The sequence below is a fragment of the Aphanomyces invadans genome (assembly GCF_000520115.1).
Source record: "Aphanomyces invadans strain NJM9701 unplaced genomic scaffold supercont1.10, whole genome shotgun sequence".
NCBI lineage: Eukaryota > Oomycota > Saprolegniomycetes > Saprolegniales > Verrucalvaceae > Aphanomyces > Aphanomyces invadans.
In genome coordinates, this window is record NW_008580155.1 from 216,349 (window position 1) to 239,413 (window position 23,065).

The 23,065-nt window shown below is 55.3% G+C and overlaps 10 protein-coding genes across 29 annotated transcripts; 5 read left to right on the plus strand and 5 right to left on the minus strand.

Annotated features, from left to right (window-relative positions):
• Positions 1-508: 508 nt before the first annotated feature.
• Positions 509-4,437, minus strand: H310_05713 (hypothetical protein). Of its 20 annotated transcripts, none has more exons than XM_008870516.1 (29): positions 4,329-4,437; positions 4,188-4,244; positions 3,973-4,111; positions 3,790-3,921; positions 3,664-3,726; positions 3,561-3,608; positions 3,450-3,500; positions 3,197-3,390; positions 3,107-3,130; positions 2,904-3,059; positions 2,756-2,851; positions 2,652-2,705; positions 2,572-2,591; positions 2,399-2,447; positions 2,250-2,333; positions 2,132-2,191; positions 2,032-2,085; positions 1,879-1,983; positions 1,780-1,818; positions 1,685-1,717; positions 1,592-1,615; positions 1,433-1,537; positions 1,353-1,376; positions 1,200-1,298; positions 1,041-1,145; positions 935-994; positions 835-873; positions 726-785; positions 509-677 (listed from the first exon to the last, which is right to left on the minus strand). In XM_008870516.1, exons 1-29 carry the CDS (start codon positions 4,370-4,372, stop codon positions 656-658), a joined length of 2,040 nt encoding a protein of 679 aa, XP_008868738.1. In that variant the 5' UTR covers positions 4,373-4,437; the 3' UTR covers positions 509-655. The 20 variants fall into 20 exon arrangements, with proteins under 20 accessions (XP_008868738.1, XP_008868730.1, XP_008868732.1 ...); XM_008870508.1 differs by having other exon boundaries at positions 2,399-2,479; positions 2,541-2,591; XM_008870515.1 differs by having other exon boundaries at positions 531-677; positions 935-997.
• A 726-nt stretch (positions 4,438-5,163) lies between these two features.
• Positions 5,164-6,359, minus strand: H310_05714 (hypothetical protein). Its single transcript, XM_008870524.1, has 3 exons — positions 6,024-6,359; positions 5,788-5,913; positions 5,164-5,738 (listed from the first exon to the last, which is right to left on the minus strand). Exons 1-3 carry the CDS (start codon positions 6,072-6,074, stop codon positions 5,502-5,504), a joined length of 414 nt encoding a protein of 137 aa, XP_008868746.1. The 5' UTR covers positions 6,075-6,359; the 3' UTR covers positions 5,164-5,501.
• A 63-nt stretch (positions 6,360-6,422) lies between these two features.
• Positions 6,423-8,654, plus strand: H310_05715 (hypothetical protein). Its single transcript, XM_008870525.1, has 7 exons — positions 6,423-6,935; positions 7,010-7,375; positions 7,465-7,538; positions 7,613-7,772; positions 7,831-7,955; positions 8,020-8,088; positions 8,144-8,654. Exons 1-7 carry the CDS (start codon positions 6,434-6,436, stop codon positions 8,561-8,563), a joined length of 1,716 nt encoding a protein of 571 aa, XP_008868747.1. The 5' UTR covers positions 6,423-6,433; the 3' UTR covers positions 8,564-8,654.
• A 356-nt stretch (positions 8,655-9,010) lies between these two features.
• H310_05716 (ribosomal protein S15) lies at positions 9,011-9,587 on the minus strand. Its single transcript, XM_008870526.1, has one exon. The coding sequence runs from the start codon at positions 9,564-9,566 to the stop codon at positions 9,069-9,071; it is 498 nt and encodes a 165-aa protein (XP_008868748.1). The 5' UTR covers positions 9,567-9,587; the 3' UTR covers positions 9,011-9,068.
• A 473-nt stretch (positions 9,588-10,060) lies between these two features.
• On the plus strand, positions 10,061-11,445 carry H310_05717 (N-carbamoylputrescine amidase). The gene is made up of 7 exons (XM_008870527.1): positions 10,061-10,146; positions 10,206-10,557; positions 10,607-10,674; positions 10,735-10,857; positions 10,906-10,994; positions 11,054-11,132; positions 11,193-11,445. Exons 1-7 carry the CDS (start codon positions 10,099-10,101, stop codon positions 11,343-11,345), a joined length of 912 nt encoding a protein of 303 aa, XP_008868749.1. The 5' UTR covers positions 10,061-10,098; the 3' UTR covers positions 11,346-11,445.
• Positions 11,446-11,464: 19 nt separating this feature from the next.
• H310_05718 (hypothetical protein) lies at positions 11,465-12,612 on the plus strand. The gene is made up of 2 exons (XM_008870528.1): positions 11,465-12,096; positions 12,156-12,612. Exons 1-2 carry the CDS (start codon positions 11,504-11,506, stop codon positions 12,580-12,582), a joined length of 1,020 nt encoding a protein of 339 aa, XP_008868750.1. The 5' UTR covers positions 11,465-11,503; the 3' UTR covers positions 12,583-12,612.
• Positions 12,613-13,013: 401 nt separating this feature from the next.
• On the minus strand, positions 13,014-13,469 carry H310_05719 (cytochrome c). Its single transcript, XM_008870529.1, has one exon. It carries the CDS (start codon positions 13,420-13,422, stop codon positions 13,087-13,089), a length of 336 nt encoding a protein of 111 aa, XP_008868751.1. The 5' UTR covers positions 13,423-13,469; the 3' UTR covers positions 13,014-13,086.
• Positions 13,470-14,482: 1,013 nt separating this feature from the next.
• On the plus strand, positions 14,483-17,818 carry H310_05720 (hypothetical protein). Its single transcript, XM_008870530.1, has 10 exons — positions 14,483-14,617; positions 14,672-15,037; positions 15,100-15,196; positions 15,249-15,752; positions 15,853-16,094; positions 16,140-16,456; positions 16,543-16,655; positions 16,713-16,859; positions 16,910-17,018; positions 17,077-17,818. Exons 3-10 carry the CDS (start codon positions 15,122-15,124, stop codon positions 17,535-17,537), a joined length of 1,968 nt encoding a protein of 655 aa, XP_008868752.1. The 5' UTR covers positions 14,483-14,617; positions 14,672-15,037; positions 15,100-15,121; the 3' UTR covers positions 17,538-17,818.
• Positions 17,819-18,850: 1,032 nt separating this feature from the next.
• Positions 18,851-19,663, plus strand: H310_05721 (hypothetical protein). Its single transcript, XM_008870531.1, has 3 exons — positions 18,851-18,991; positions 19,052-19,173; positions 19,229-19,663. Exons 1-3 carry the CDS (start codon positions 18,889-18,891, stop codon positions 19,352-19,354), a joined length of 351 nt encoding a protein of 116 aa, XP_008868753.1. The 5' UTR covers positions 18,851-18,888; the 3' UTR covers positions 19,355-19,663.
• H310_05722 (hypothetical protein) lies at positions 19,351-23,004 on the minus strand. The gene is made up of 7 exons (XM_008870532.1): positions 20,777-23,004; positions 20,619-20,712; positions 20,044-20,537; positions 19,815-19,999; positions 19,694-19,762; positions 19,539-19,649; positions 19,351-19,489 (listed from the first exon to the last, which is right to left on the minus strand). The coding sequence occupies exons 1-7, from the start codon at positions 22,976-22,978 to the stop codon at positions 19,399-19,401; spliced, it is 3,246 nt and encodes a 1,081-aa protein (XP_008868754.1). The 5' UTR covers positions 22,979-23,004; the 3' UTR covers positions 19,351-19,398.
• Positions 23,005-23,065: the final 61 nt, after the last annotated feature.

The window sequence follows — 23,065 nt, forward strand, 5'->3', positions numbered from 1 at the left end:
GACGCGATTGCGACAGCAAAAGTTGCGTTGTCGTCGGCATCGCCAGGCTGCTGCTTGGGCAAGCCTCAGTCGTCGATCTTGTCGAGACGTACCATGCCGAGGTGCTGCATGCGTTTGAAATCATCCGCAACTCCATCCCCAGTTGGCGAAGGCCGGAATAACCAGAACACCCGGTATTCCACAGACAAAAGGGTATTTATTGGGGATTGCACTCAAATCGGACAGATATACCACCAGATACCCACACACAAAGGCAACTTCAACTCCATCTACGACCAGACGGCAGCCATGCGCCGCCGTCGGTGGATGGGACGCCGCCAACGAAGCCTCAAGAAATGGGACGAATCGAGCTGAAACATGCATGGCCATCCCCACCGTCGCTATCGGTTGCAGTTGCTGATACTTTCACTGAGAGCAAATCGTTGGGGAGGGGGTGGCCGCGACTGTGTTGGTGAAAGTCGCGACGTTGACGACACCGACTGCTCGACCACGAGGTCTATGGGAGAACAGGCGAAGTCCACACGATGCGTTGGCCAAGATGAGACGTATTCCCTTCCCCGGACACCCCACATGGATTCAAAATTGTTATGTCGGCTGGACTGCACCACAGAAACGACTGCCACAAAACGCCACCACGGTTCCATCGGCGCCTCCTTCACTTCCACTCCATGGACGTCCTGGTACAGAAGTCACACACATGGCCCGATCCATCCGAGTGATCCCACCTGGACGGCGAAGGAAATAATCCTCGCCTTGACGCGGACGGGGACTTGTCCATGTTGCGTCTACACCATTCAGAATCTAGCCAAAAAGACGATCCAAATGCCCCCTTACGCAATGGGCGAGTCAGCAGGTTGCTTGGGAGGGCTAGCTCTGCAGATCATCCGCCACGGACTCGTAAGCCCATCGCAATCAACAATCGTCAAGTACTCACTTGAGGGGCAGCATGGCAGCCGACGCGACGCTTCCAAGCACGCCGCTTTGTCGTGGCGGGCTACTGCACACGAAGTACCTCAGCTACACCTTCAAATCGGACAAACCTTTGGTCGATGGCGATCGATGAAGATGTGGTCATCATGACGGCGGTGCTGCCGCAAGTGTCGATCATGGACGTGGGCGACGTGCTGTCCATGTACGTAGTGGCCCTGCGCAGTCGGCGGGCGTGTCACGCAGGAATTTTGAACGTGAAGGTGCCGTACGGAATGATCCGAGCCAGGAGTTTGGAGGTGCGCTGCTTGGCTAAAGATGCCGGCGCGGCCAGCTCCTTGGGTTGTCGCGGTGGGCTTTCTCTGGACGTGCTAGGCATGGGCGAGTTTGAACGGGCAGAACAAATACGACCGGCACAAGTGTACTTGAAGCAAACAGTTGATGCAGACCTACACACCTGTCAGGACGGAATCGATAGAAGAGCGAGCGATGGAGGGCAAATTACGTTTGAAGGAGGGGCGCGAGCCGCGGTGGACTTCCGCGCTGGGACGTCGACCCATCCACAGACGACCTTGCCGTCGAGTCTTCCGGCTCCGGTCGCGGGGTGTCGCTAGAGGTAGAGCTCACGGGGACGGATCGATGCCGTCGCGGAGAGTGCAAGTACCGCATGGCGGCATGGGAGGCCGATCTACAAAGCCCACGTCAGCGCCATGCACGCCTCGCGACGAGAGGTGGGCTATGCTCGTCAAGTACGCACAGGTTTAAGGTGTCAAAGTGAGGTCGTGGCGGGCTGCAGTGCAGTTGGTTGAGAGGCATCGACTGGAATGGGCGCGGGACGAGCAATGCGTGTACCTGATGTAAATTTCCATTTCGCCTCGCGACGTGGTTGGGCTACGACGATTCCAAGCAACCGATTCAATCGAGAACACTCGTGAGCTCCCGCGAACGTACGTCAAGGTTGGCGCGGTGGCTGTATCGACCCGGTCGTCGTCCGCTTCAATATTCGCTTGCAAGTCGGCAAACTCGAACGGCTCGACCATGGCGAGGCGGGGGATGCTAGCGCGATGACATATTTCCAAATCGTTTTGTGTTGGAACGACGCACCACTTGACAGGTTTCGGTGGCGACGGAGGCTCTTGAATAATCGGCGGAGATGCTCTGGAATTGGGTCGCTCGTCACGGCCACATCGTGCGGGCATCTCACCGTATGTTCGTGGTGCTTCCTCGCAAGGACGGCCGCCGCACGACGTTGACGACATGCTCCCTACTCAAATCCGCCCCTCATGGCGACGTCCATCGCAACCATGACGACAAGCGCGCACATTTCATCGGCTGTGACATGACGGGTAGGATGGACGGCGGCTGGCATGACGGCCGCATCCACGATCGGCACCAGCGCAGGTTGTCTACCATCGTAACAACATGACTCGATGGTCGCAGGAAGAATGCCGTCATGGGAAGAGTCGAGTACAAGTGCTGTTTCGAGCTGGGCCGCCTCGACAACGACGGCCGTTCTGTTGCTGCGAGCGCGATGGGTGCGGACATATTCTCCCTGGTCGAAACCAGGTCAATCCAAAATCAAAAACAACGGGAACGGGCTCGTCTAGCCGTACCGAATCACGCGAGAACCTGCACGGTGCATACCAGGATGCAGCGATTTTTCTCTGGAGTTCACATCGGCGCGTCGGTGAGCCCCCGACGTGAAAATCGAATGGGCCACGTACATGGTGTTGGCACTGTCGACGTGCCTTCCGCTCTTCGACCGCTCAAACCCTCCTCTGTAATGAAGTCGCGCTTTTGAGTCGAGAGACCAGTTGAATGCACATACGGCCGTGGGGTGCGCGAGTGTTCAACGGCGGGGACGATCCCAACGGCCTCCCCGAGCCCGGGAAGCATGAGCGAGTCCAATTCGTCGTGTGTCGTTCTGCACACATCGCAATCAAGGTTTTGCCGCATTCGATGCATGTATAGCCGACCCATCAATTGTTTGAGAGAGTAGAGCCCATCGAATACGTTCCGAAGATCCTTGGCGGTGCCCTCGCATGTTGGACGGCAGTTTACTGTTTGCAGACGAAGGGGGCGTTTCTAGAGCGGGTTCCGAGTTGTCGGGCGGCGGCCACATCAGGAGAGGGCTACGAAACATGCTATTCTCAGGACGGGGTCGTTACGGGCTCCATACATGGCATTTGGTGCGATGGCGGCGCTGCTGCACAATATCAAATGGTTATTCCACATGGAGGAACGATGAAGAGGAGGGAGGGAGGGCTACCTGTGAACGCTGTCGGAACGAGGGCGGCGGCGCCGTGGCGATGCGTTCTCCACTTGCGGCAACTCACCCGACGGACTTGCGGACGAAGCGCTGTTTGGAGTGTTTTTCTTGGCAAATTTCGGTGACGATTTCCGGGGTTCGCCAACCACTGCCGCGGTTAGCAACAGCGGTAAATTGGCGACCATTGCGTCCGTCTGGATTGGCACCAGCCCCCGCATCAGTGTGTGCGGATCATGGACGGGGAATCGCTTACCAGCGTCGCCATGTCTTTCTCGGTCCATTCCATCTCGAACGCCAAAGACGCCTGCGGTTGTAGCAGCAATGCAGCACATGAAAATGACATGCTAGTCAACTGCAATGGCACCTTGGAGCCTTTGACAAAGGTGCGCACAAACACGTCGACGTGGAGCGCCTACGCATTGTGAGCACGGTGAGCTCGACGTCGGCAGTCAACAGGGCAAAGGTACTGAAGCAAGGTGAAGTGGCGACGTGGCAGGGCGTGTGGCAGCGACATTGGCCGCAGCACAACTCTGTTGAAGTTTGATCATGCATGAACAAGCGGGATGGATCTCTGTCTAGCTCGCTGCAAGTACCCGTGCGAGGCGGTCGAGATGCCTCGAAAGGTCGGCGATTTCGAGCTCCAGAGTCTTGGTTTTCGATGACAGCGCTGCATTTCTCTGCAGAGCAGACGCCAGTTCTTCTGAGTGGTCGGGGTATCGGCCACCCTGCGCGACATTCATCCGTTCGTTGGCCAGACGCGAGGGGAACTTTCCCACCTGACGGGAATCGTGTTGCGCCAGTGCCACAGTCCTCGCATGGACGTCTTCTTGGAGCGCCTCGCCAGCGGCAGTCACCGCGACCAGCTGTCGCTGGAGCTCCAGGACAGACCCACGAAGTTGCGCGTTGAGAAGGGTCGTGCACGTACACGTTAAGGGTGCTCCACGGCAGACGCGCGAAATGAGAGCACAGGCAAAACGAAGAAAAAGGATATCTTTCAGCCACGACCGAACTGGGCACGTTGTCATCCGAGCTGCCGAGTGGCCGCAATCTACCGACACATGCGCGGGACGTTGGTAAGGTGTTTGAGGCCGGCGTGGGTCGCCACCAGCCCGTTTGCAAGAAGCGAGCTTACGATGGGGGCTTCTTGCACCCGTCCAAATTCGCCGGGCGCAGCATTCTCGCGTGGCACCCGCAAGAGTGGAGGTAAATGCGACGACGCTGTTCCAACTGGTCGAAACCCCCCCCCACGGAGCTTCAAAATAGCACCACGTGAGTCGCGAAACGTCCAATGGTCGCGCCGTTTCGAATTTGAAACCGCTAGCGGTTACATAAGGCACGACCAGGGACGCAGTCACGACCATGGGAACATTATGATGGACTGGCAGGGCGCGACGATGCTCGATCGTTGTCATGGCTTGCTTGCCGCACGGTGCGGTAGGCACGCACGGCTCGCCTTGAAGGGATGTGTGGAGGTTTCAGCGTAGCTACGTTCAAAGGTACCTTTCGTAGGCCACGAGAACCTATCCACAGAGTTACGCCCTGGACTCGGCGCATATGCAGAGGGCGGCGGCCCCTGACGGTACTTGGACAGAGATGAAGGAGGGGGTGTTTGTGTCTGGACCATTGTCATCAACGGCAAGTCGATGCCAACTGAGTTCTTGTCACGGAAATTATTCGCAGGAGAATCGACGACGAGATCATCACAGCGGTGGTATTGCGAATGGGATCTGTCGACACGGGCCTCTGGTCGAGAGGCCCATGCGGCAGGAAGCGTTAGCTTTTCCTCTATACGCCGCGGTCGATGGGGTTAGTTTGGCGTTCGGTGTCGCCACGCATGGGCCTCAAGGGTTGAGCCAGCCCTGACACACGACGTCGGGGCACCACAGTTGCGTGGTCGTTTCCTGGCGACGTGGTGGAGGAAGAATGGTGCCCTGCGGATTCAAGAGTGGGAAAGATTTCCCTTATCGCCGCCGTGAAACTCGACGAGTTTGGCCGTTGCCCCAGCCACGAATGGTTCAGGGAGCATCACGGGTCGAATGGAGGCAGTATCGCTGCAAGTGGCGCCTTCGTGAACTCCAAACGCACGTAGCTGTCCATGTTCTGTGACGGAATCCCTCGTTTTATCCTAAAGTACGTCCAACTTTACTCCAGGAACAGCGCGGTGGGACAAGACCTTTTGCACCGCCGGCTTGTGTCCGGTGAGTGGAGGAGCAGGATCGTTATTGCTGTGGACAACTCAAGTGCTGTTGACCCGCGTTGAAGGTGGCGATGGGAGGCGGCAACTTCGACGATGACTGTTGATTCGCTATAGGAAAGTGCTCGTGGTCCGCAGGACGGCAAAAGGGAGCGCATGCAAGAAGGATCTGGCGCTCTTCGTAGATGTGGCGAAGGGGCGTTGCCATCCGAAGCAGGGCGGTGTGCATCTTGCTGCTGTTGTAGCGCCAGATGGGGCGCTCTTCCCAAACTTACCAGACAGGTAAGGTTGCTGGTTGACCTCTTGAACATGCAATGCCTCGCTCCAGAACGTTTTCGTGTCGGTCACCTGAACACGTGGTTAGTGTGCCAAGGAGCGACGTGGCACGTCGCTTTACAGCTCTCTGGTGCTGACATAACGAGAGTGGCTTCGCTTTACAGCGCGCACTGTCATCAACTGTCGCCTGTCGTTCGTTTCTCCGTTCGGCCAGGATGCTTCGTCGCCGCCACTCGTTCCCGAGACCCTATCTCGGCACGCGTTGGGTTGGTGCGGGTTGAGGTAATCTTTTCGTTGAATTTGCGATTTCGCTGTCGAGCTGGACAACATCGGCTTCGATTCAGTCACCAATCGTACCTTCTGTGGCGCGCTCTTGGCTTGAGTCGCGTCTTCGACTTGCCGCACCATCGCATCTTTTCGGCGACGTCTCGCCGTAACTGAGTCGTTACGTCGTAGACGGCGTGCATGTGATGTTCCGTCCAGGTTGCAGTCGGCCGTAGGTGTGCATTCGTGGATGGACGTATGTATGGGTGGTCAAGGTCCTATTGAGACTTCCAGAGCATGCTCACATGCAGCGTGGAAACGATATGTCTTGTCTATGGCCCCGTAGTCCTCGGCCACGACTTGTTTCGTCGACGTGGCGCGCGACAGCAGTTCCAGCGGAATTCCTTCTTCCGTCACGCCACCGCGACGGTTTCACTTGACGAGCAAATAAATATATTGAAGTAGCAAATATCAAATTATCCAATTTCCACACAACGGCAAAAATGACATCGCAGGACACGGGAGACTCTCCGGCAAACGTCGCCGCGCTGGAGCGGGTCGTCGCATTCGTGAAGAAGCAACGACCTCGTGCCCTGACAAAGGAAGAGCGTCTGGATATTTTGATGCTGTACGCACGCATGGCGCTGGACGGAGAGAAGGACGTGTGCAACCGTGTGGCGAACCTTCTCGGCCGGAATCGGCATGTGGTGCAAGCCGTTTGGCGCGACTTTCGCACGACAGAAAGTGTGTGTGTGCGGCAAGTCGCGGGAAATAGAGTGAACCACCCGACGCGGTTTCCTCGAACTGAGGCTGTGGTGTCGCTCGTGCTGGGCTTTGTCACGAATCACCGCGGAACTGGCGTCACGAGCACCGAAGTGTTGACGTGTCTCGAGCAGAACAACGTACTTCAAGTCGACAGGGGCAATACGAAGAAGCTGGCTGCGTCCATACGCTCGGTTACACGTTTTCTGCACACCATCGACGGCGTGGTCAAGTCGGCTGACGGCAAGTTCACCGCGGCAGCTCCACGGCCCTCGCCATGAGCTGCAAAATATGATCAATGTACTAAAAATACACAGGACGAAACTGTCATTTCGTTGAATCTCCGACAATGAGCCGTCCGTCACCGCGGCTGCTAGCCGCGACGCCGTCAGCCCCAGTTGGCTCTCACGTGAAGAAGGAATCGTTGAATCCGCTGTGGAAGACGTGGGACGCCAGGAGCGTCAAATCTGGCGCTCATCACTCCGTGTATTGGGTCAAGCACAGCTCCGAGTCCAACGAAGACAAGTACGGCCACGTCGAGTTAGGCAAGTCGACGTTTGTCCAGGCCGCCAAGTACACGGGCGACTGGCAAAATGACATGAAGTGCGGGTACGGCACACAGCAGTGCGCAAGCGGCAACAAGTACGAAGGCGAGTGGAAAGACGGTCTGCGCCATGGAAAAGGTTCGACTTGCACATATGGAGGTCACAACGACCAGAGAAGGAGCCATGTTTCAGCTCAACTGCGACTTCCTCATCGCCGTGACGCGTAGGGATATTCTGGGTGAAACGTAATGGCAAGCTGCGCAAGCAGTACACGGGCGACTGGGCGGTCGACAAACGCGAGGTACTTCGACTCGTTGAACACGCCACTTGACGGAGCTGGAGCTCGTGGCGTCGCTCACAAAGTAATGGGAGTAGGGATTGGGGGTGTTCTACTACGAAGACGGGGGCAAGTTTGAAGGGTTCTGGGCTGGCAATGCGCGGCAGGGCAAGGGGCGAATGACCTACCCGGATGGATCGGTGTACGAGGGCCACTGGGTTGACAATGAGCGCAGCGGGATGGGCGTGTGGAGCATGCGTACGTAGACGCAAGTGACGTGCCCACAACGTGTCACGATGACATTCCCGATGGCTAGCCAACGGCAATCGATACGAAGGGTACTGGCTCCACGACAAGAAAGAAGGCCCTGGTCGGTTCTACTACAAGTCGACGGGCAAGGTGTACGAGGCTGAGTGGCAAAACGACACAGCCAAGTGCGGGGTACGCCGTCGACACGATGATTTGGCACGTTCTCCGAGCAGGAATGACGTGGCTGGCCGGATAGACTTACCATGACAGCGGTGACACCGAGTGGGACTCGGCTGCCACGACCGAGGCATTCACGTTGCCTGAGGCATGTCATCGGGGTGACGTTTTTTCATGGCTGAGTTGTGCCTGGGTTGTTGTAGCTCGAGCTGGCCGCACCCGAGAGCGTGCTCAACGACACGATTCTCCAACTGCGCGAGGCTCGGCTCAAGGAGCAAGTGCGTCGCAACAGTCGATCGCCGTCAGCGCCTTCGTCCGTTGTGTTCACACTGTCGGAGGCGGTGCAGCGCCGCGTCCAGGAAGAGTTTCACGCGATCGATTACCATCGCAGAGGCGTCATTCGGTGTGTTGACATCGTGCAGATTCTCCAGGACGTTGTTGACCAACACGACGAGACCAACTACCACGTTCGCGTCGAAGCGCTGCTCCACGAGCTCGGGGCGTCCTACGACACCGCCATCACCCTCCCCGAGTGCATGGATATCGTAGCGTTGCTCATGGAGCCCGACGAAGATCAGCCCAAGCAACATCGCGACGGCTGCGACGAGAAAGCCCACGACTGACGCACCTTGAATGAATGATGGGAGGACCGCGACAGTGAATCGAGGTGTAGAGTCACCAACGGGCTAACCCAACAGCGTTGTCCCAGTCCCATCGCTTCACTCCATGACCACGACTCGACGCATGCGCGGTTGATAGTAGAGTGCATGGGCGGCTGCGAGGTCGCCGGTCTATCAGCTTCGTCGATAATAGCAGCTGGGCGAGAGGGAGTCCTCTGTGTATTCTTTGAGAATACGCTGGACAGCGGAAGCATCGATATGTCAATTGCCGCTTCCAGTGACCCCCCTATATGAGGTTCTCGTGTAAGGATGATAGCAGTCATGGTGGGGCTGCCAGGGATGATGCCACCATCTTGGACTGCTGAAGTCGAGCATGGGGTCAGGGGCTCATGGTCCTTCCCAACAGATCGATACGATGTGCATGTTGGATGGACAACGCGGGGAAGAGAATAGAGATGGAGGTTTCTCAAAAGTGAGATTGGGGTTGAACTACTGGTATCGGATATATCTAAGTGAAGCGAAGCCCCAACGCGGCGACGACGGCGCGGTATTGCTGAAGGTTTTCTCGGCGGAGGTATTGGAGAAGCTTCTTGCGCTTGTTGATCATGGTTTGCAGCCCACGTCGCGAGTGGTTGTCGTGCTTGTGGTCGCGGAAGTGCTCGGTCATACGCTTGATCTTCTGTGTCAAAATCGCGATTTGGACCTCGGACGAGCCCGTGTCGCCGGGAAAGCGCTGGAACGCTGCGATCGCCTTTTGGATCGCTATCTTGTTCAACTCTGCCTGCGACGCGTTTTCCAAGCTGAGCGTGCGGCGCACTTCCTCAGGAGCGTTTTCAATTTGCGACGGCTTAAAACCCAAGCGCAAATCGTTCTCCGTGATCGCTGCGGGGGCGACATAATCAAACACACGTTTCTTTTCGCCCCCGACGGACGAGCTAAACGCGGCCGAGGTACCGCTCGTGCGGAGGGTCAAAGCGCCGACGCGGCTGATCAACGAGCGCAACATGGCTTCAACAATGGTTGGGCCACTCACCACTACTTTGGACCGACCAATCCACGTCGATCTGTGTCTCGGTTAAAAATATGCGGTTCCCATATAAAGATATGGATATTAAAATAAAAACATGGCAAAGATAAGCAAATTGAGGGTCTCAACACGATTCATATCAATATCCGGATATCTCAACCATGCTGATGTGCACACGGGCATCACATGCCGGCAAGGGTTCAATTCAACTCCCGCAGACAAGACTTCAGCAATTTGAAATTGGCATACTACATGTCGACAGACCGGGGCAATGTCGTGTGCGAAGCGCCCACACTCGTGTCCTTCATATGCAGTATCCGGATAAAAACTATCTTGAGCGACGTGATCCTGAAATAGCTTGCTCATATAATTCCCTTACTCATGCCCGGATAACAAGTTGGTATGACCTGTTTAGGTACGACCATTGCAGAGTACGCCGCACTTAAATTGATAATTCATGTCCCATTGCCAAGGTGGGGTTGAGCATTAAGCTCTCAGCGCAAATATACCGATGAGCCTCGCGATACAAACGGCACCTTCGTCCGGCTACGATCAGCGTGTACGACAAGCAGACTTGTCTGAATGAAAGGTGTAATCCTCGGGCGTTGGTGTGCGTAGACGGTCACGGTGGGATCGACCCAAATGGCGTGCGCTGCCCCCGAGGCCAACATCAAGAAGGCGGAAACGTTGATTCGAATTGCCCATCAACGTGGGGCTCAGATTGTACTCTTGCAAGAGTTGTTCCAGCACACGTACTTCCCCATCGAACTCTCGAGCCAAAACTTTCATCTGGCCGAAACCCTCGAGTCGTCGGGCATACTCCGCGGCATGCAATCACTCGCGAAAGAATTGAATGTCGTGCTGCCCGTTTCGTTCTTTGAGCGATACAAAAACAGCTATTACAACTCGGTTGCGGTGATCGATGCGGATGGATCGATCCTTGGGGTCGTCCGTAAGGCCCACATCTCAGGCAGGCATCGTCGCCTTTCCCCATGACGGATCCCTCACCTCGTGAACAGATCGATTGGGGTACAATGACAAGTATTACTTCACGCCGAGCGACGACGCTGTCCCCGTCTTCCGCACGGTGGGCCTATCGAGATGCCAAGTGACATGGAAAAACCTAACTTGATGGTTGTGTCCCTAGCGGTATGCAACGATCGGCGTTGGCATTGGGTCGGACCAGTGGTATCCCGAATACGCTCGACTACTCGCCATTAAGGGCGCGGAAATCATCTTTTACCCGAGTGCTTTGGGAAGCAACCAATATGTCCGTCCCATAGCGTCATGGTGTCAAAGGTACTGAAACGTGTGGTAGGATGTGCAATACGACCCCCGTGATCAATGGCATCGTGTCATGCAAGGCCATGCCGCCGCCAGTATGATTCCGATCGTCGTCTCGAACCGGTAAGCAGCATTTGTGTTGTGTCCATGGTCGACACCACTGAATATATCGTGGGTACTAGCGTGGGAACCGAGGAAAGCGATGGCGTCCAAGTGACGTTCTGTGGCTCATCGTTCATCACAGGGAACACTGGCGAGCTGGTATGTCGCTTGATTCATCGTTTCACATGGATCTCACCTCGGCATGCTTGTTTGGTGCAGTTGAAGATTGCTGACCGCGACTCGGAAGGCGTGTTGGTTGATACGCTCCCCTTGGGAAAGTTCCACATTCGCCGTGCAAGCTGGGGACTTCTTCGCGACCGCCGCCCGCATCTGTACAAAGACCTTCTCACGCGCGACGGCGAGAACGCGTGAGGGTGCCGCGATTCCACGGCATGTGTGGTCGCATTGTATTGTTGTGATTTCATTGGCCAAAATAAAATTATTTTCGAGCCAATCAAATGTCCCATTGCAATTTGAACATTCACCGAATTGGTTGGAGCAACAAGCATATTCACAGAGCCAACTCGACGATGGGACGCGACGGAGGCGGAAAAGGTGGTAAGGGCGGTCGTGGAAACAACGTCGGGGCTGCCAAGTCAGGCAGCAAGCGCAAGGGTGAAGAAGAAATCGCGGTCGTAGCACCGAAAACGCTGCGCAAGAACCCATCTGCGATCAAGAACAAGATGAAGCGTCAACAAGTGATGGTGGAGTACAAGAAAGAGAAGCGAGCGATCAAGGAAGAGAAGCGCGCGGCTCGCAAGAGGGAGGCCGAGGAGCTTGGTGACAAGGCACCTGCAAAGCTCGAACCTCGCACGATTGATAACGCGCGTGAGGCGGAAGTAACGATGATCTCAGCCGACGACGAAGAAATCGTGGGAGACGACCACGACGACGAATTCGCATCAATCTTTGCCGCCGAGGAAACTCCGAAGATCATGTGGACGACGCGGCCGTTTCCGTCGGCGGACATGTACCCGTTCGTGCAAAATTTGATGGAGTTTGTGCCCAACTCGTTCTACTACAAGCGTGGCACGTACGATATCAAAGACATTTGCAAGTTTGCAGGGAACAAAGAGTTCACCCACGTCGGGATTCTGTCCGAAAAGGAAAAAGTGGTCAACGGGTACGTTGGCATGCCCGATGCTGCCCTCTTGCCGCAATTGAAAAGCTCATGTGCTGTAGATTGGTGATCAGCCGGCTGCCACATGGGCCGACAGCGTTTTTCAAGGTTTCCAACGTCGTCCTCATGGACAAGATCGTGAACCATGCGCGCAAAACCAGCCATCAGCCAGAAGTTATCTTGAACAACTTCAACACTCGTTTGGGCCATCGCATCGGGCGCTTCCTCGGGTCATTTTTCGAGCACAAGCCTGACTTTATCGGTCGCCAGGTTGTGACGTTCCACAACCAGCGCGACTACATATTTGTGCGGCAGCATCGTTATGTGTTTGAAAATGGCAAGAAAGCTCGGCTGCAAGAGATCGGGCCTAAATTCACGCTCAAGCTGCGGTGGTTGCAGGAAGGGACGTTCGACACCAAGTTTGGCGAGTACGAATGGATCCACAAGCAGCACGCGATGGACACTTCCCGCCGAAAATTCCACTTATAATCTGTTCATCATGTGCATCGTCACCCTCGATTTCTTGTTGCACCTGGCGCCTCCTTCGTCGCGCTCTTCGCTCAGGATTCCACATCCCCAATCGAAATGCTGGGACCCATTCGGTCCGATTTATCAGCTGAAAAATGGGGGGACCCACAAGAAAATTTGTCAATGGATTCGTCGACGCCAAATTTGACGTGCACGCACAAGCAATGCCAGAGACCGACCACGGCTTTGGGCGGATGGTCTGTACGCCATGCCACCCGCCGACACAGAATGGATTCAGAGCATGTGCAGCTATTGCGTCTTTGTCGAGGTATGCAGTCGCTTTCGAGGCCAACTAAGACAAAGCGGTATGCACAGAGAAACGCGAGTGTTGCAGCATCGCTTGCCCTCATCGTATAAGACGTCGACTCTCACACGATCGCAGGGAACAAACAGGACACGACAGCAGGAGAGTATATATAATCGTATTCTTTCCCAAAAGGTAATCTATACGGCTTGGTTGATAGCTTACTTGGTGGATTCCATCAAGTACGCAATCAAGTCTCGTCGTTCGGAGGGCTTCTTCAAGCCGGCAAACACCATCTTGGTACCCTTGATGTACTTCTTGGGGGCAAGAAGGTATTCGAACAAGGTTTCGTCCGTCCACACGACACCCGAGTTCTTGTTGGCAGCCGAGTACGAGTAGTTTTCGGCTTGGCCGGATTGACGGTTCATCAAACCGTGGAGGTTAGGGCCTTGCTTGTGGGCTTCACCCGCGGCGACCGTGTGGCATTGCGCGCACTTGGTCTTAAAGATCTTGGCACCGCTCGCGGCATCGCCATCACCTCCAGCAACAGCAACCATCTTGCCTTTTGGGATCAAATCCAGGAATGGCCAAAGGGTGATCTTCACGTGCGGTGTCGGTTATTTCGATTCCACCAATCAAATCCGTCAACATCGATTTTAACCCTATGCGCGAGGCACATCTTTCAACAGCCACACCATTCATTTGGAGGGGTAGGCGGGATGACATGGTATAGAAAAAGAAAGTAGATTGAAAAGTGATACAAGCATGGACGACGACAGATGTTGTAAAATGGAGGGCTGCGTATTCACAAGATACATGGGATGATAAACCTGTGGTCGTGGGAGGGGCAACAGGTTTAAAACAGGATTTCGCACAGGAAGGGATGCGTAAACTGCTTTCAAATATATGGGAAGTTCCGCGGAAAACCCTTGGAGTTGTGTTTGAAACGTGTTTTTAACGGTGCGACACTTGATCTTTAGTAAACCAAAGGTGAAGGGACTGCCGTGACAAGGAACCGACGACACATTACACGAGCGATGTCATCGGCCACTCGTTTCGGCGTGAGAGCGCGCAAACAACGCCAGTGGAGATGGGGTATTGTAGGCGATGCAGCTTGGGGACTACGAGGAAATTCGCGCAGGGATTCGTGCATCATGGTGTGTGCCCTCGATTGACAACCCGTGGAGGGCGAGTGGATCCGGGGCATTTGCCAGACGCGATCACCACACCACAACCGTGGACTGACGTGCGCACTTCGTTTGACGTTGTGGGCACTGGGAGGTGGTTCAAGTAGGCTCCAGGCACACACAATCCATGTGGAATAAAACCGGCGCGCTGTGGAGGGATTATACTGCTCCACAATTCATCGCGCGCACGCCTTCGACGCTGGGTGATTCCTAGAAGAACCCGTACGGTCCTTACTCTTGCGTGCACAGCATCCCGTCCTCACCAAGCGCCGTCCGACTTGAGTTGGTCCTTGCCGTGGCGCCGCGTCGGTCGACACGCAGTTGGCGCCGGAATCAGTGGCCAATCAAACTATTTAGCCTGTTCATCGGGGCGTTTTAGTGAATTATACCTAAAACGCACTCACGAAATCGAAAAAGTCCAAGAGTCAAGATCTCCATGGGCGATGCTGTTGCAAGCGCGCCGGACGAGGTCGACGTATCTACGGAAGGTGGAGTCGAAGATGGGATCAAGGAAGAGCACGGCAATGCTTACGTGGACCATTTTGTTCACATCGTGCAATCCACAGTACAATGACAACTAGACATGCGCGATCCTGGCTTTGAGTGAGTCGTGATGTAGAAAGATATCTTCCCCAACCTTCTCACGCAAGATGAGCACGATGCGATCGACACATTTCTTGCACTCCCACCAGTGGCGCAACTTGTGTACGCACGCCTCTTCCAGCGCAAAGGGCCGTGGTTCCGGTTGTCTTCTCTTAACGTGATCGCAGAACGCCTCGACCCGAACCCCGACTTGTCCGAGCCATCCATCCAGATAGCAATCCGCGCCCTCGAGTGTGCAAAGTTCATTCGGCCTTGCCCGAAAGATTCGTACGTGGACGCCCTTGACGCGATGAAGTGCGCATGCACGATTCCGGAGATCCAACTAGTCATGGTCGCCATCGGCGCGTCCAAGTCGAAATCGGATGTGCGGTACAAAACAAAGGTCAGCGTCAAGTTCCTTCCTGCCTTGTATTCTCATGGCACGCGTGGTGTTGATACTGCCAGTGTTGCTGTCGTGTAGACCGAGATGCTGGACCGGGTTCGAAATTTCGTGACAACCCAGCGTCGCCTCGACGGGTCCTTTCATCCTTTGGCAAAGCACGTATGGCGAGTCCCTCGCGGTGGAAAAGCAACTCTCATCCGCGTTGTGATAGCTGCACGCGGTCGTGAACAGCCCCGCGCGATCGTCCGAGAGGCACTCTCCCCCACTGACTCTGTTTCAAATCCACCCCGAGACCCGCGATACATTCTATCGCATGCACCAGCTTATGTACATGACGCTCTCCGTGCCACCAAGCCAGAAACCTGCGAAATTTGCCGCGTGGAGTGACTGGCAGTGCTCCGCGACGCAGTACAACCCGACGGCTTGGCCCGGCCTTCTCGTCCGATTCGGCAAGCTGGCAACTTTCCAACCTGTCAAATTCGCCAGAACTTGCACTATTTTTCCCAACATGGCTGCTTTGGTCACGTTTGAATGCGCCGCGATGCTGCGGCATGCCATGGCGCTCGTCGTGGAAGGCGTGGGTCTCGACGATTTGGTGCCACACGGGCAAGCCGAATTGTCCCTCGAGTGGCTCGACATTCGACCACCGTCCGTTCTCGCGTTTGCTTTGGACGACGCGCCCTTCCACAAGCTCGCATGCTACGCCAGCGTCCACGTAGGTGTTTCATGTTTCGGGCTGAGGAATCGACGAGCCAAATGCGTCGAGTCAGTTCTCTCGATCGAAAGACCTCCGACACGAATGGGACGACCTGTAGATTTTCTTGAGCGCCGTGCCAAACCTGGACGCTTTCGTGAGTGAAATTCGGACCTGCTTGGCGACGGCCATTCGAAGCTCACGCGCTCACGACCGGGTGTTCCTGGAGCCGTATCACGCCACGTATGGCCTCGCCCGATGCCTCGACAAAGCGATTGCGCTGTACGAAAAGCTGGGGCAGTACGACAAGGCGCTGATCCTGCTGCAAGAGCTCCTGGCCACCCAAGTGCTGCGACACAAACGGTGAGGTCCCTTGCGTTTGTGCACGTTGGAAACGGGTGGTTGTAGCGGGTCATGGTACACGCGCCTGGCGATCAATCTCGAGCTCCACATGAAGCAGCCGCACGAAGCGCGCGCCGTGTGTGAACAGGCCCTTGCTGACTGCCACGTGTCCCCAGCGGACCGCAAAGACCTGGTTCGAAGACATCTTCGCTTGACGAAGGCAGCGGTGGCCACGGAAAACGAAGTTACAGCGCAGTTTCCGACGCACACGATCAACGGTCGACCTTTGAATCGAGCGACGGGTGAGAAATCGCGCTTCATTGGGTACGACGACGAAGGGTGCTCCGTGGAGGAACTCGTGCTGCAGCACTACAAATTGGACGGTGAGTTGTACGAGTTTGTGTTTCGAGTTGTTTGGGAGCAGTACCGAGTGTGGCGGAGCATCGCATGACTTGCTCGACATGCCTAGGCTGGCACGGCACGCACCACGAAGGGTCCCAGTTTCGGACGTTGCTTGGGCTGTTGCTGTGGGACGTGATCTTTATGGAGAGCATCCCTGACGTATTCCAGACGCCATTCCAGGTGCTCAAGGCAGTCTGCTTTGAAATGACGTGGCGACCGTTTTGCTTTGGTGGCTAGAGCCGTCCGTTAGACTTGGACGCAAGGTATGCCGACACGTTTTACAACGCTCGAGCGGCGGCCATCGACGATGTCCTTCACACCTTGCGACTGGCCTCGCGGAAAGATTTGTGTGCTCGATTGGCAGCAACGTGGAGCGCACATGAAGTATGCATCGCGCCACTGAATGCGACATGTCTGAACAACTCGCTGAGCAGGGCACGCAATGCGCGTTGGTTAACTGGGAAGGGTTTTCGCTCAAGTATATGCAACTCATGGCGGTCGGCATGGGCGGTCGCGCGCTCGCAGACTTGATCGACGTGTGGGGTACGTTCGACTGCGTAGGTCGGAGCTAAGACGACGTCGTTGTGCATCCATCCTGCAGTCAAGCACTTGGAAACGAGCGGCTTGCCGGATCTGTTCATGCTCCGGGTGAAGTGGCAAGGTGCAACCGGGCCAGATTACGCGATGGAACTCGTGGATGGCGATATGAAGTGCGTCGATATTGCTGCGTGGTGTGCCGCTGGAAGCGACGAAGCGCCGATGGACGCCATGTTGGAGCAAACAGTCGAAGCGCAGTTTGTAGAGGTGAAAGGACCGAGGGACCGGTTGTCCGACACTCAGATCGTCTGGCTCGAGCGGCTGAATGCGGCACGCATTGCGGCCGTCGTGTGCTACGTCCAAGAGCCGAAGAAGGCGCCCGTCGCCGCCACGTCCAAGAAACGTACGAAGAAAGCAGACGCGGCGGTGGGAAAACAATCGACAACGGACAAGTCGAACCCACCCACCAAGAAATCAAAACGAATTCCGCCACCGCATGTCCCCATCGAGATATTCGACTACTAACGAGGTTTCCTCGGACTTCCATCGACGGGACGGCTCGACCGTCCACAGGCAAAAACCACCGCGATATGTCGCCGAAAAGTTGAAGCCTGTGTGTTCGACTCACGCTGCTGGGAGCGCATGGCGCGTCAACCCCTCAGACGGAAAATCGGGCTCGGCCCCGACACGCGGTTCAGGACCACTGGGTGTTGAATGGTCAAGGACATCACCACGCCATTCCTTGAAGTGTAGAGCGCGCGGGGAGGACGCAATGAGAACCTCGATCTTGTCTTCAAATGTCGCTCTATAATACCTGTGCGATGTCTCCGTCGATTCCACAACTGCGTCGTCGCAGCGTACCGCCGCGTGGTACCTTTTACAGCGAACGCGCGAGCGGCGCTGACAGAAAGGATGGCGACGTGGGCCATGGTAAAGCGGTCGGGGATTATGGAGACCTCCACACATACACGCTGGTCATGCCAGCATGGCAGCATCACAGTACATCACTCGAAGCATGCGCTAGATAAAGAGCTTTCTTCGGAGCAGACGCGTCCGTTGTCGTCCACCGTAAGTGCCACGAAGAGCTGGGAAAGCAGACGCCAGGTGATCAAGGCGACGCCTTCGTCTCCAAGGAAGGACAATGACTCATGTGGCAAAATGCCCCCATCACGTCCCATGCGAAATCGATCTCTCCGACCTCCCCGTCAATTACCAAGTCCCAGTCGAACGTTCTCTCTTCCAGCCCGACCTGGCCGCATGGGACCGCGCAAATCTCTTTGCTGCACGATTCTTCGAACACGTAACAGAGGTGAACACGCGTAGCATTATTTTCTTCAACATGGCAGAGTGTGGAGTGACGGTGACCAGTCTGCATTTCGCAATGAAGAATGACCAAAATGCCCAAGCTCGCGAGTGAACTACGCGTCGCCGAGCCGCGTTCGGAACCGGATGCGACTATGTAGTATGTCCCTTAAGGTCGCGACGATACCTCCGTCGTCCGCGCCATTGTAAGCGACGACATTCGTGCGTTTAAAGCTCACGGTGCAATGATCTCCCTAAACGACGACAACCTCGTCGGAAGTTCCTGATGGTTGCGTCCCGGTCTACCTGCCCCCGCGCATCATTCCAGTGGATGGATCCAACTGTAAAGTAGATGGGCCGTCTTTCGGTTCGTTTTCAACACTTTCCCACGGGAGTTATGCTACCATCTCGACCAACACATCGCGCGATGGGGGGCCGATGTACAAGTTAGTTGAGGTGCATCCTTCGCCACTGGCATGCCGCTGCGTTAACGCTCGTCTCGACGTTTATCGATCGTCATTCGGATACGTTTATCCGGAAAACCTGTGAAAGGGGGTGACACAACGAATTCAAGATGGTGCTTGTGACGGCGGCGGAGTTCATCCCGAAGTTCAAGGCGCTCTTCGCGCAAGAGATCCATGGCGCTAATCCTTCCGTGACAGTGAACACAAAGAGCAGTATGTGATTTCTTCGTCTCATGCCATGCTGCATGCTTATGATAAACGAACTTTGTGCAGTTCCGTCCGAGAAAGTTGGCAAGTTGCTTCGCGCGCATGCCGTGGAAGCTGGGCCGAACGTATGGCTCATTCGGGCAGTCAAGAATGGCAACAACAAGCACAAGATCAAGATCTCGACGGCGGTACAAGCATTTCCTCTCTCTTGTATCGCTCATCAAGTGCGATCGATGTATGTAGGTGACGTCGTTCGAACACACCGAGTTCGAAGCCAAGTTGGCGGCCGTAATGAAGGCCAAAATGCAGGGGTTGGCACCAACAAAGAAGAGCATGCGCCATGCCAAGGCCACCACCACACAATCGTAGGAGAGGGAGTCTGTACTTGGAGGGTAATCAAGTCTAAAGTTCTGTCAAGTCAGTGCCGGACCAAAGCGCGTGCACGACTCGATCGACGCCACAACTTGGACGTCCGACAAGATCTTGTTCAAGTAGCCATGGCGACTACTCCACAGGTGTCATATCCATTGCTCCATCGAAAGATTCAACGTACTTCGAGGATCTCCGCTTGTGTTGATGGGTGGACGCATCCACGGACGCCAACTTGCTCATCATCGGGATCGTGTCAACGACTGCGCCCTGGCCTTGCAATGCCACGGTCGTTCTGTGCGCGATGGGTCAGCACACATTCGTCGTGCGTTGACGTACCCCTTGATAGGAGCGAGAGTCGCGTCCAAGTTCCTGATGCATTGCGCCATCATGCGCCGCCGGTTTCCACTATTCCCTTGCTGGTCAACCATATAGGTTTCATGAGCATGGCATGTCGTACATTTTTCGGTGGCGCAGATGGGAGTCCATCGCATATTGAATACAAGTGGCGTCCGTTGTGGCCGACTTTGCGCGGCCGTGGAACGTGACGTGGCAAGCCTGCAGCCGAACGCTGCTGGTCACGTCTTGTAGGTTCTCGTGCAGAAATTCCGAGTGCACGATATGGTTGGAGCAGTCTTGGCCGTCCTATCGATACGCTGAGCCATACGCATGGAACCGAATTCGCCTACTTCGAACGATTGCGCCGAGAATCGTGTTGTGGTGGTCGACCACACATCGCACAATGACAGACTGTCCGCGATCGCGTCCAGTCGCAAGAATTCTGCCAACTGCTCGATTTTCTTGTCCTTGTCATGCGGAAAATGAGAAACGAGTTCCTCGAGGTACGCGCTGCTCAACAGGTCCTTGTCGTGGCTTGCAGCCGACGCCGCCAACGTAATTGCAGCATCGATCGGTGGTACCAGTGCTGCACACGTCCAGCGTACTGGGACAGCAGTTGGGGTGTGGCCGGTGCCTCTGCCATGGACTTGAAGCAGATGCAAAGCTCGTCGTATGTCGCCGTCGCACACGTGAAAGAGCCTGTCGATGGCAATTTCACCCGGTGTCACCAGAGATGGCTGATTTCGCACGACTGCAGTAAGATACGCTTGAAATTCAATCTGCGACGGCCGCGAAAATGTGCGCTTGACGTGGCCCAACGACGGCGGAAAGTTGTCTGGCATGTCTATCCATCCAAAGCCATGTCAAACACCAAGTCCAGCAGTAGAGAGAGTTCCGTCAGAGCGGGGGGATGCCTTCACCATACCTTTGCACGTGAGGACAATGGGACATCTTGCGTGCTTGGCGATTTGGTTAAGAGCGGTCATGAAGCCCTTGTCAGCTTCGAACAACAGATCCACCTAAAAAATACATCGATGACAAATTGCCGTCCTTCTTCCACCTGGACCAGATTGTTGTACGAACGTCTTCCAGCAGAACAAGTGTTTGGGACGTTGTCGAGAGCGGCACGTCCTCTCGCTTCTTCTTGCCTTTTTTGTGCTTTTTCGTCGCAGATTTCGCCACGGGGGCGTCCAAAAGGTGCACAGTTTGCACGACGCGCCTCGACTGTGTCGCTTCCCCAGCCAGCTCGACCAAGTGTTTCCCTGACCGAGGTTGGCCCGCATTGATCTCGAGCACTTCGTAGCCAAACTCTTGCGCACACGCGTACACACAACACGTTTTGCCTGTGCCGGATTCGCCTTGCAGCACAAACACGCGATGGAGCTCGTCACTTGGGTCGTCGTCGTCGTCCGACAAGTACGTGCCATCTGCACCCGTCTTGGCAGCAAATAAATCGTGGTATTGCTCACATACACGCCGCAACGATTTGCCGTCGCGGAAAATCTTCCACGCCCGAAGCCATTCGCAGAGCCACTTGACGCTATGTTTATTTCCAACGACGCCTTGGGACGACCGAGGGGCGTACTTGTCCACAAGCAACGACGCATCGCCTCGGGGTAATTGCTGAAAGAATTCATGCCAGTGGAGATACTGCGGTGTCGTCGTGATATCATCGATTTGTCCGGTAGGAGGTGTGGCAGGCACCACGCACCAAAAGATGTCGTCCAGAGGCGCTTGAAGTTGCAAACGGACGTGTTGGTGATGACGCAGTTGTGGCCAGATATGTGCTCTGGCACTGTCTTCGTCGTCGTCCAGCGTGACGATCGGGTCAAGCTTAGCCCGACGTGGCTTCGATCCATTGATGATAATGGTCGGTACCAAGGGTGGCAATGCATTCACATGGGAGAGCGCGGGGAACAACGCTGCCGATTCCTTCTTCCAAAAAATACCCGATGTCGAAGGAGGTGCATTGGTGTCCCGTATGATCGTGGAATCGTCGTCGTCCAGGATCGTGACCATGTGGTGGGGCTTTTGCGGCTGAAAGAACGGGTTGACCTTCCGTCCTGCAAAAAACGAGACGTCAAGGGCCTTACGTCGATCCAAGTCTTTTTGAAACTTGAGCATGGCTTCGATTTGCCTCTGCTCTTCCAAGAGAGCAGCTTCCTGGCGTTTGGCGACGTCCCGCTGCTCTGTCGTGAGGAAGAACAGCGACGTGGACGCAGCTTTCTTGGGTGTTTTGCCAAATACATTGGAAGATGCAGGAGGATCGACAAGGACGCAGTCGTCGGTTTCCTTGATCGGGGTGGCCGGTGTTTTTGATAGAGGAGGTGGGTTCACAAAAATGCAGTCGTTCGAGTTCGCATTGGCCCTTCGCAACGTCTTCAATCGAATGGGGGCCCTCCGAGCTACCGTCGCATCGACAATCTCAACATTCTGCACAACTTTGGCCGCGGCATCCATGACAGCCTTCCGCTTCGGCCGGCCCATCGCCATCATCTTGGGCGCCGCATCTATGGCGGTGTTACAAGCCGGGGCCAGTTGTACATTCGGTGTGACGCCAGTAATTTCTTCGGTCGATTTACTCGCATCCGCGTCAGCCATTACGCACTGCTTTTTCAAAGGAGTTTCGTTCGCTTCCCTAGTTTTGACATCTCGGGAATCGACATCTGTCCACGGTTTCCGCTTGCTTGCACTCTTCAGCTTAACCACGGCGCCACTGTCGTCAACCCGATCTAATGGCGACACCGCAGCTTCGTCGACATCGTTGCTTTTCACCGAAGTATCATCTTTGTCTGATCCAGGCAGGGCAGCTCTAGTGTCGTCGCGCTGGTGTTGAAGAACCTCAATGAAGCATTTTTCAGTGGCATCGATAACGCCGGATTTTTCTTCCTGTACTGGGGATCCGTCAGTGATGGAAATGTTGCTCGAGTCGTCATGAATGGAGACGACAGTCGCATTTGCTCCGTTCGAACATTCGTGATCCTTGGGATGTGGGGAATGAGCACCAGGCGATGAATGGCTCAGACATGGTGACGACGCCTTCTTGACGAAGGAACTCATGCGAAGCTGTCCTTTGTCACCATCCTGTCCTTTCTTCTGCCGTGCCTTTTTCGACGTAAGTGCCGCTGCCTCTGTTTTTCCCTTCTTTGTTGCGTCCTTCCTCAACGTGACACCATCCACGAATTCGCCATCATCTTCTTCAGATTCAATATCTTCCACTTGCTCGTCGTCCCCGTCGTCGTCGTCGTCGTCGCGCATCTGCAGCCATCGTGCTACGCCTCGCATCGTGACCGCCAAGATTGTTCAGGTAAGGATTATCCGGAGTATTTTTTGTTCGAACGTTTCATTTCACTCCATGGATGGTTGGATTCT

Coding starts and splice junctions, on each gene's coding strand:
- H310_05713 (XM_008870504.1), bottom strand. CDS start 4,372: ATGCTGCGCCCGGCGAATTTGGACGGGTGCAAGAAGCCCCCATC. Junction 3,060..3,106: donor GCCATCGCACCAAATGCCAT/GTATGGAGCCCG, acceptor CATGTTTCGTAG/CCCTCTCCTGATGTGGCCGC. Junction 2,334..2,398: donor CCCAGCTCGAAACAGCACTT/GTACTCGACTCT, acceptor TTACGATGGTAG/ACAACCTGCGCTGGTGCCGA.
- H310_05714 (XM_008870524.1), bottom strand. CDS start 6,074: ATGGTGCGGCAAGTCGAAGACGCGACTCAAGCCAAGAGCGCGCCACAG. Junction 5,914..6,023: donor CCAAGAGCGCGCCACAGAAG/GTACGATTGGTG, acceptor GTGCCGAGATAG/GGTCTCGGGAACGAGTGGCG. Junction 5,739..5,787: donor TATGTCAGCACCAGAGAGCT/GTAAAGCGACGT, acceptor CCACGTGTTCAG/GTGACCGACACGAAAACGTT.
- H310_05715 (XM_008870525.1), top strand. CDS start 6,434: ATGACATCGCAGGACACGGGAGACTCTCCGGCAAACGTCGCCGCGCTG. Junction 6,936..7,009: donor CGTGGTCAAGTCGGCTGACG/GCAAGTTCACCG, acceptor AAAAATACACAG/GACGAAACTGTCATTTCGTT. Junction 7,539..7,612: donor GGGCGGTCGACAAACGCGAG/GTACTTCGACTC, acceptor TAATGGGAGTAG/GGATTGGGGGTGTTCTACTA.
- H310_05716 (XM_008870526.1), bottom strand. CDS start 9,566: ATGTTGCGCTCGTTGATCAGCCGCGTCGGCGCTTTGACCCTCCGCACG.
- H310_05717 (XM_008870527.1), top strand. CDS start 10,099: ATGAGCCTCGCGATACAAACGGCACCTTCGTCCGGCTACGATCAGCGT. Junction 10,147..10,205: donor CGTCCGGCTACGATCAGCGT/GTACGACAAGCA, acceptor TGGTGTGCGTAG/ACGGTCACGGTGGGATCGAC. Junction 10,675..10,734: donor CTGTCCCCGTCTTCCGCACG/GTGGGCCTATCG, acceptor TTGTGTCCCTAG/CGGTATGCAACGATCGGCGT.
- H310_05718 (XM_008870528.1), top strand. CDS start 11,504: ATGGGACGCGACGGAGGCGGAAAAGGTGGTAAGGGCGGTCGTGGAAAC. Junction 12,097..12,155: donor AAGGAAAAAGTGGTCAACGG/GTACGTTGGCAT, acceptor CATGTGCTGTAG/ATTGGTGATCAGCCGGCTGC.
- H310_05719 (XM_008870529.1), bottom strand. CDS start 13,422: ATGGTTGCTGTTGCTGGAGGTGATGGCGATGCCGCGAGCGGTGCCAAG.
- H310_05720 (XM_008870530.1), top strand. CDS start 15,122: ATGCTGGACCGGGTTCGAAATTTCGTGACAACCCAGCGTCGCCTCGAC. Junction 16,457..16,542: donor GCAGCACTACAAATTGGACG/GTGAGTTGTACG, acceptor CGACATGCCTAG/GCTGGCACGGCACGCACCAC. Junction 17,019..17,076: donor AGACTTGATCGACGTGTGGG/GTACGTTCGACT, acceptor TCCATCCTGCAG/TCAAGCACTTGGAAACGAGC.
- H310_05721 (XM_008870531.1), top strand. CDS start 18,889: ATGGTGCTTGTGACGGCGGCGGAGTTCATCCCGAAGTTCAAGGCGCTC. Junction 18,992..19,051: donor GACAGTGAACACAAAGAGCA/GTATGTGATTTC, acceptor AACTTTGTGCAG/TTCCGTCCGAGAAAGTTGGC. Junction 19,174..19,228: donor AGATCAAGATCTCGACGGCG/GTACAAGCATTT, acceptor CGATGTATGTAG/GTGACGTCGTTCGAACACAC.
- H310_05722 (XM_008870532.1), bottom strand. CDS start 22,978: ATGCGAGGCGTAGCACGATGGCTGCAGATGCGCGACGACGACGACGAC. Junction 20,713..20,776: donor CACTTGTTCTGCTGGAAGAC/GTTCGTACAACA, acceptor TGTATTTTTTAG/GTGGATCTGTTGTTCGAAGC. Junction 20,000..20,043: donor TCTCGGCGCAATCGTTCGAA/GTAGGCGAATTC, acceptor GCGTATCGATAG/GACGGCCAAGACTGCTCCAA.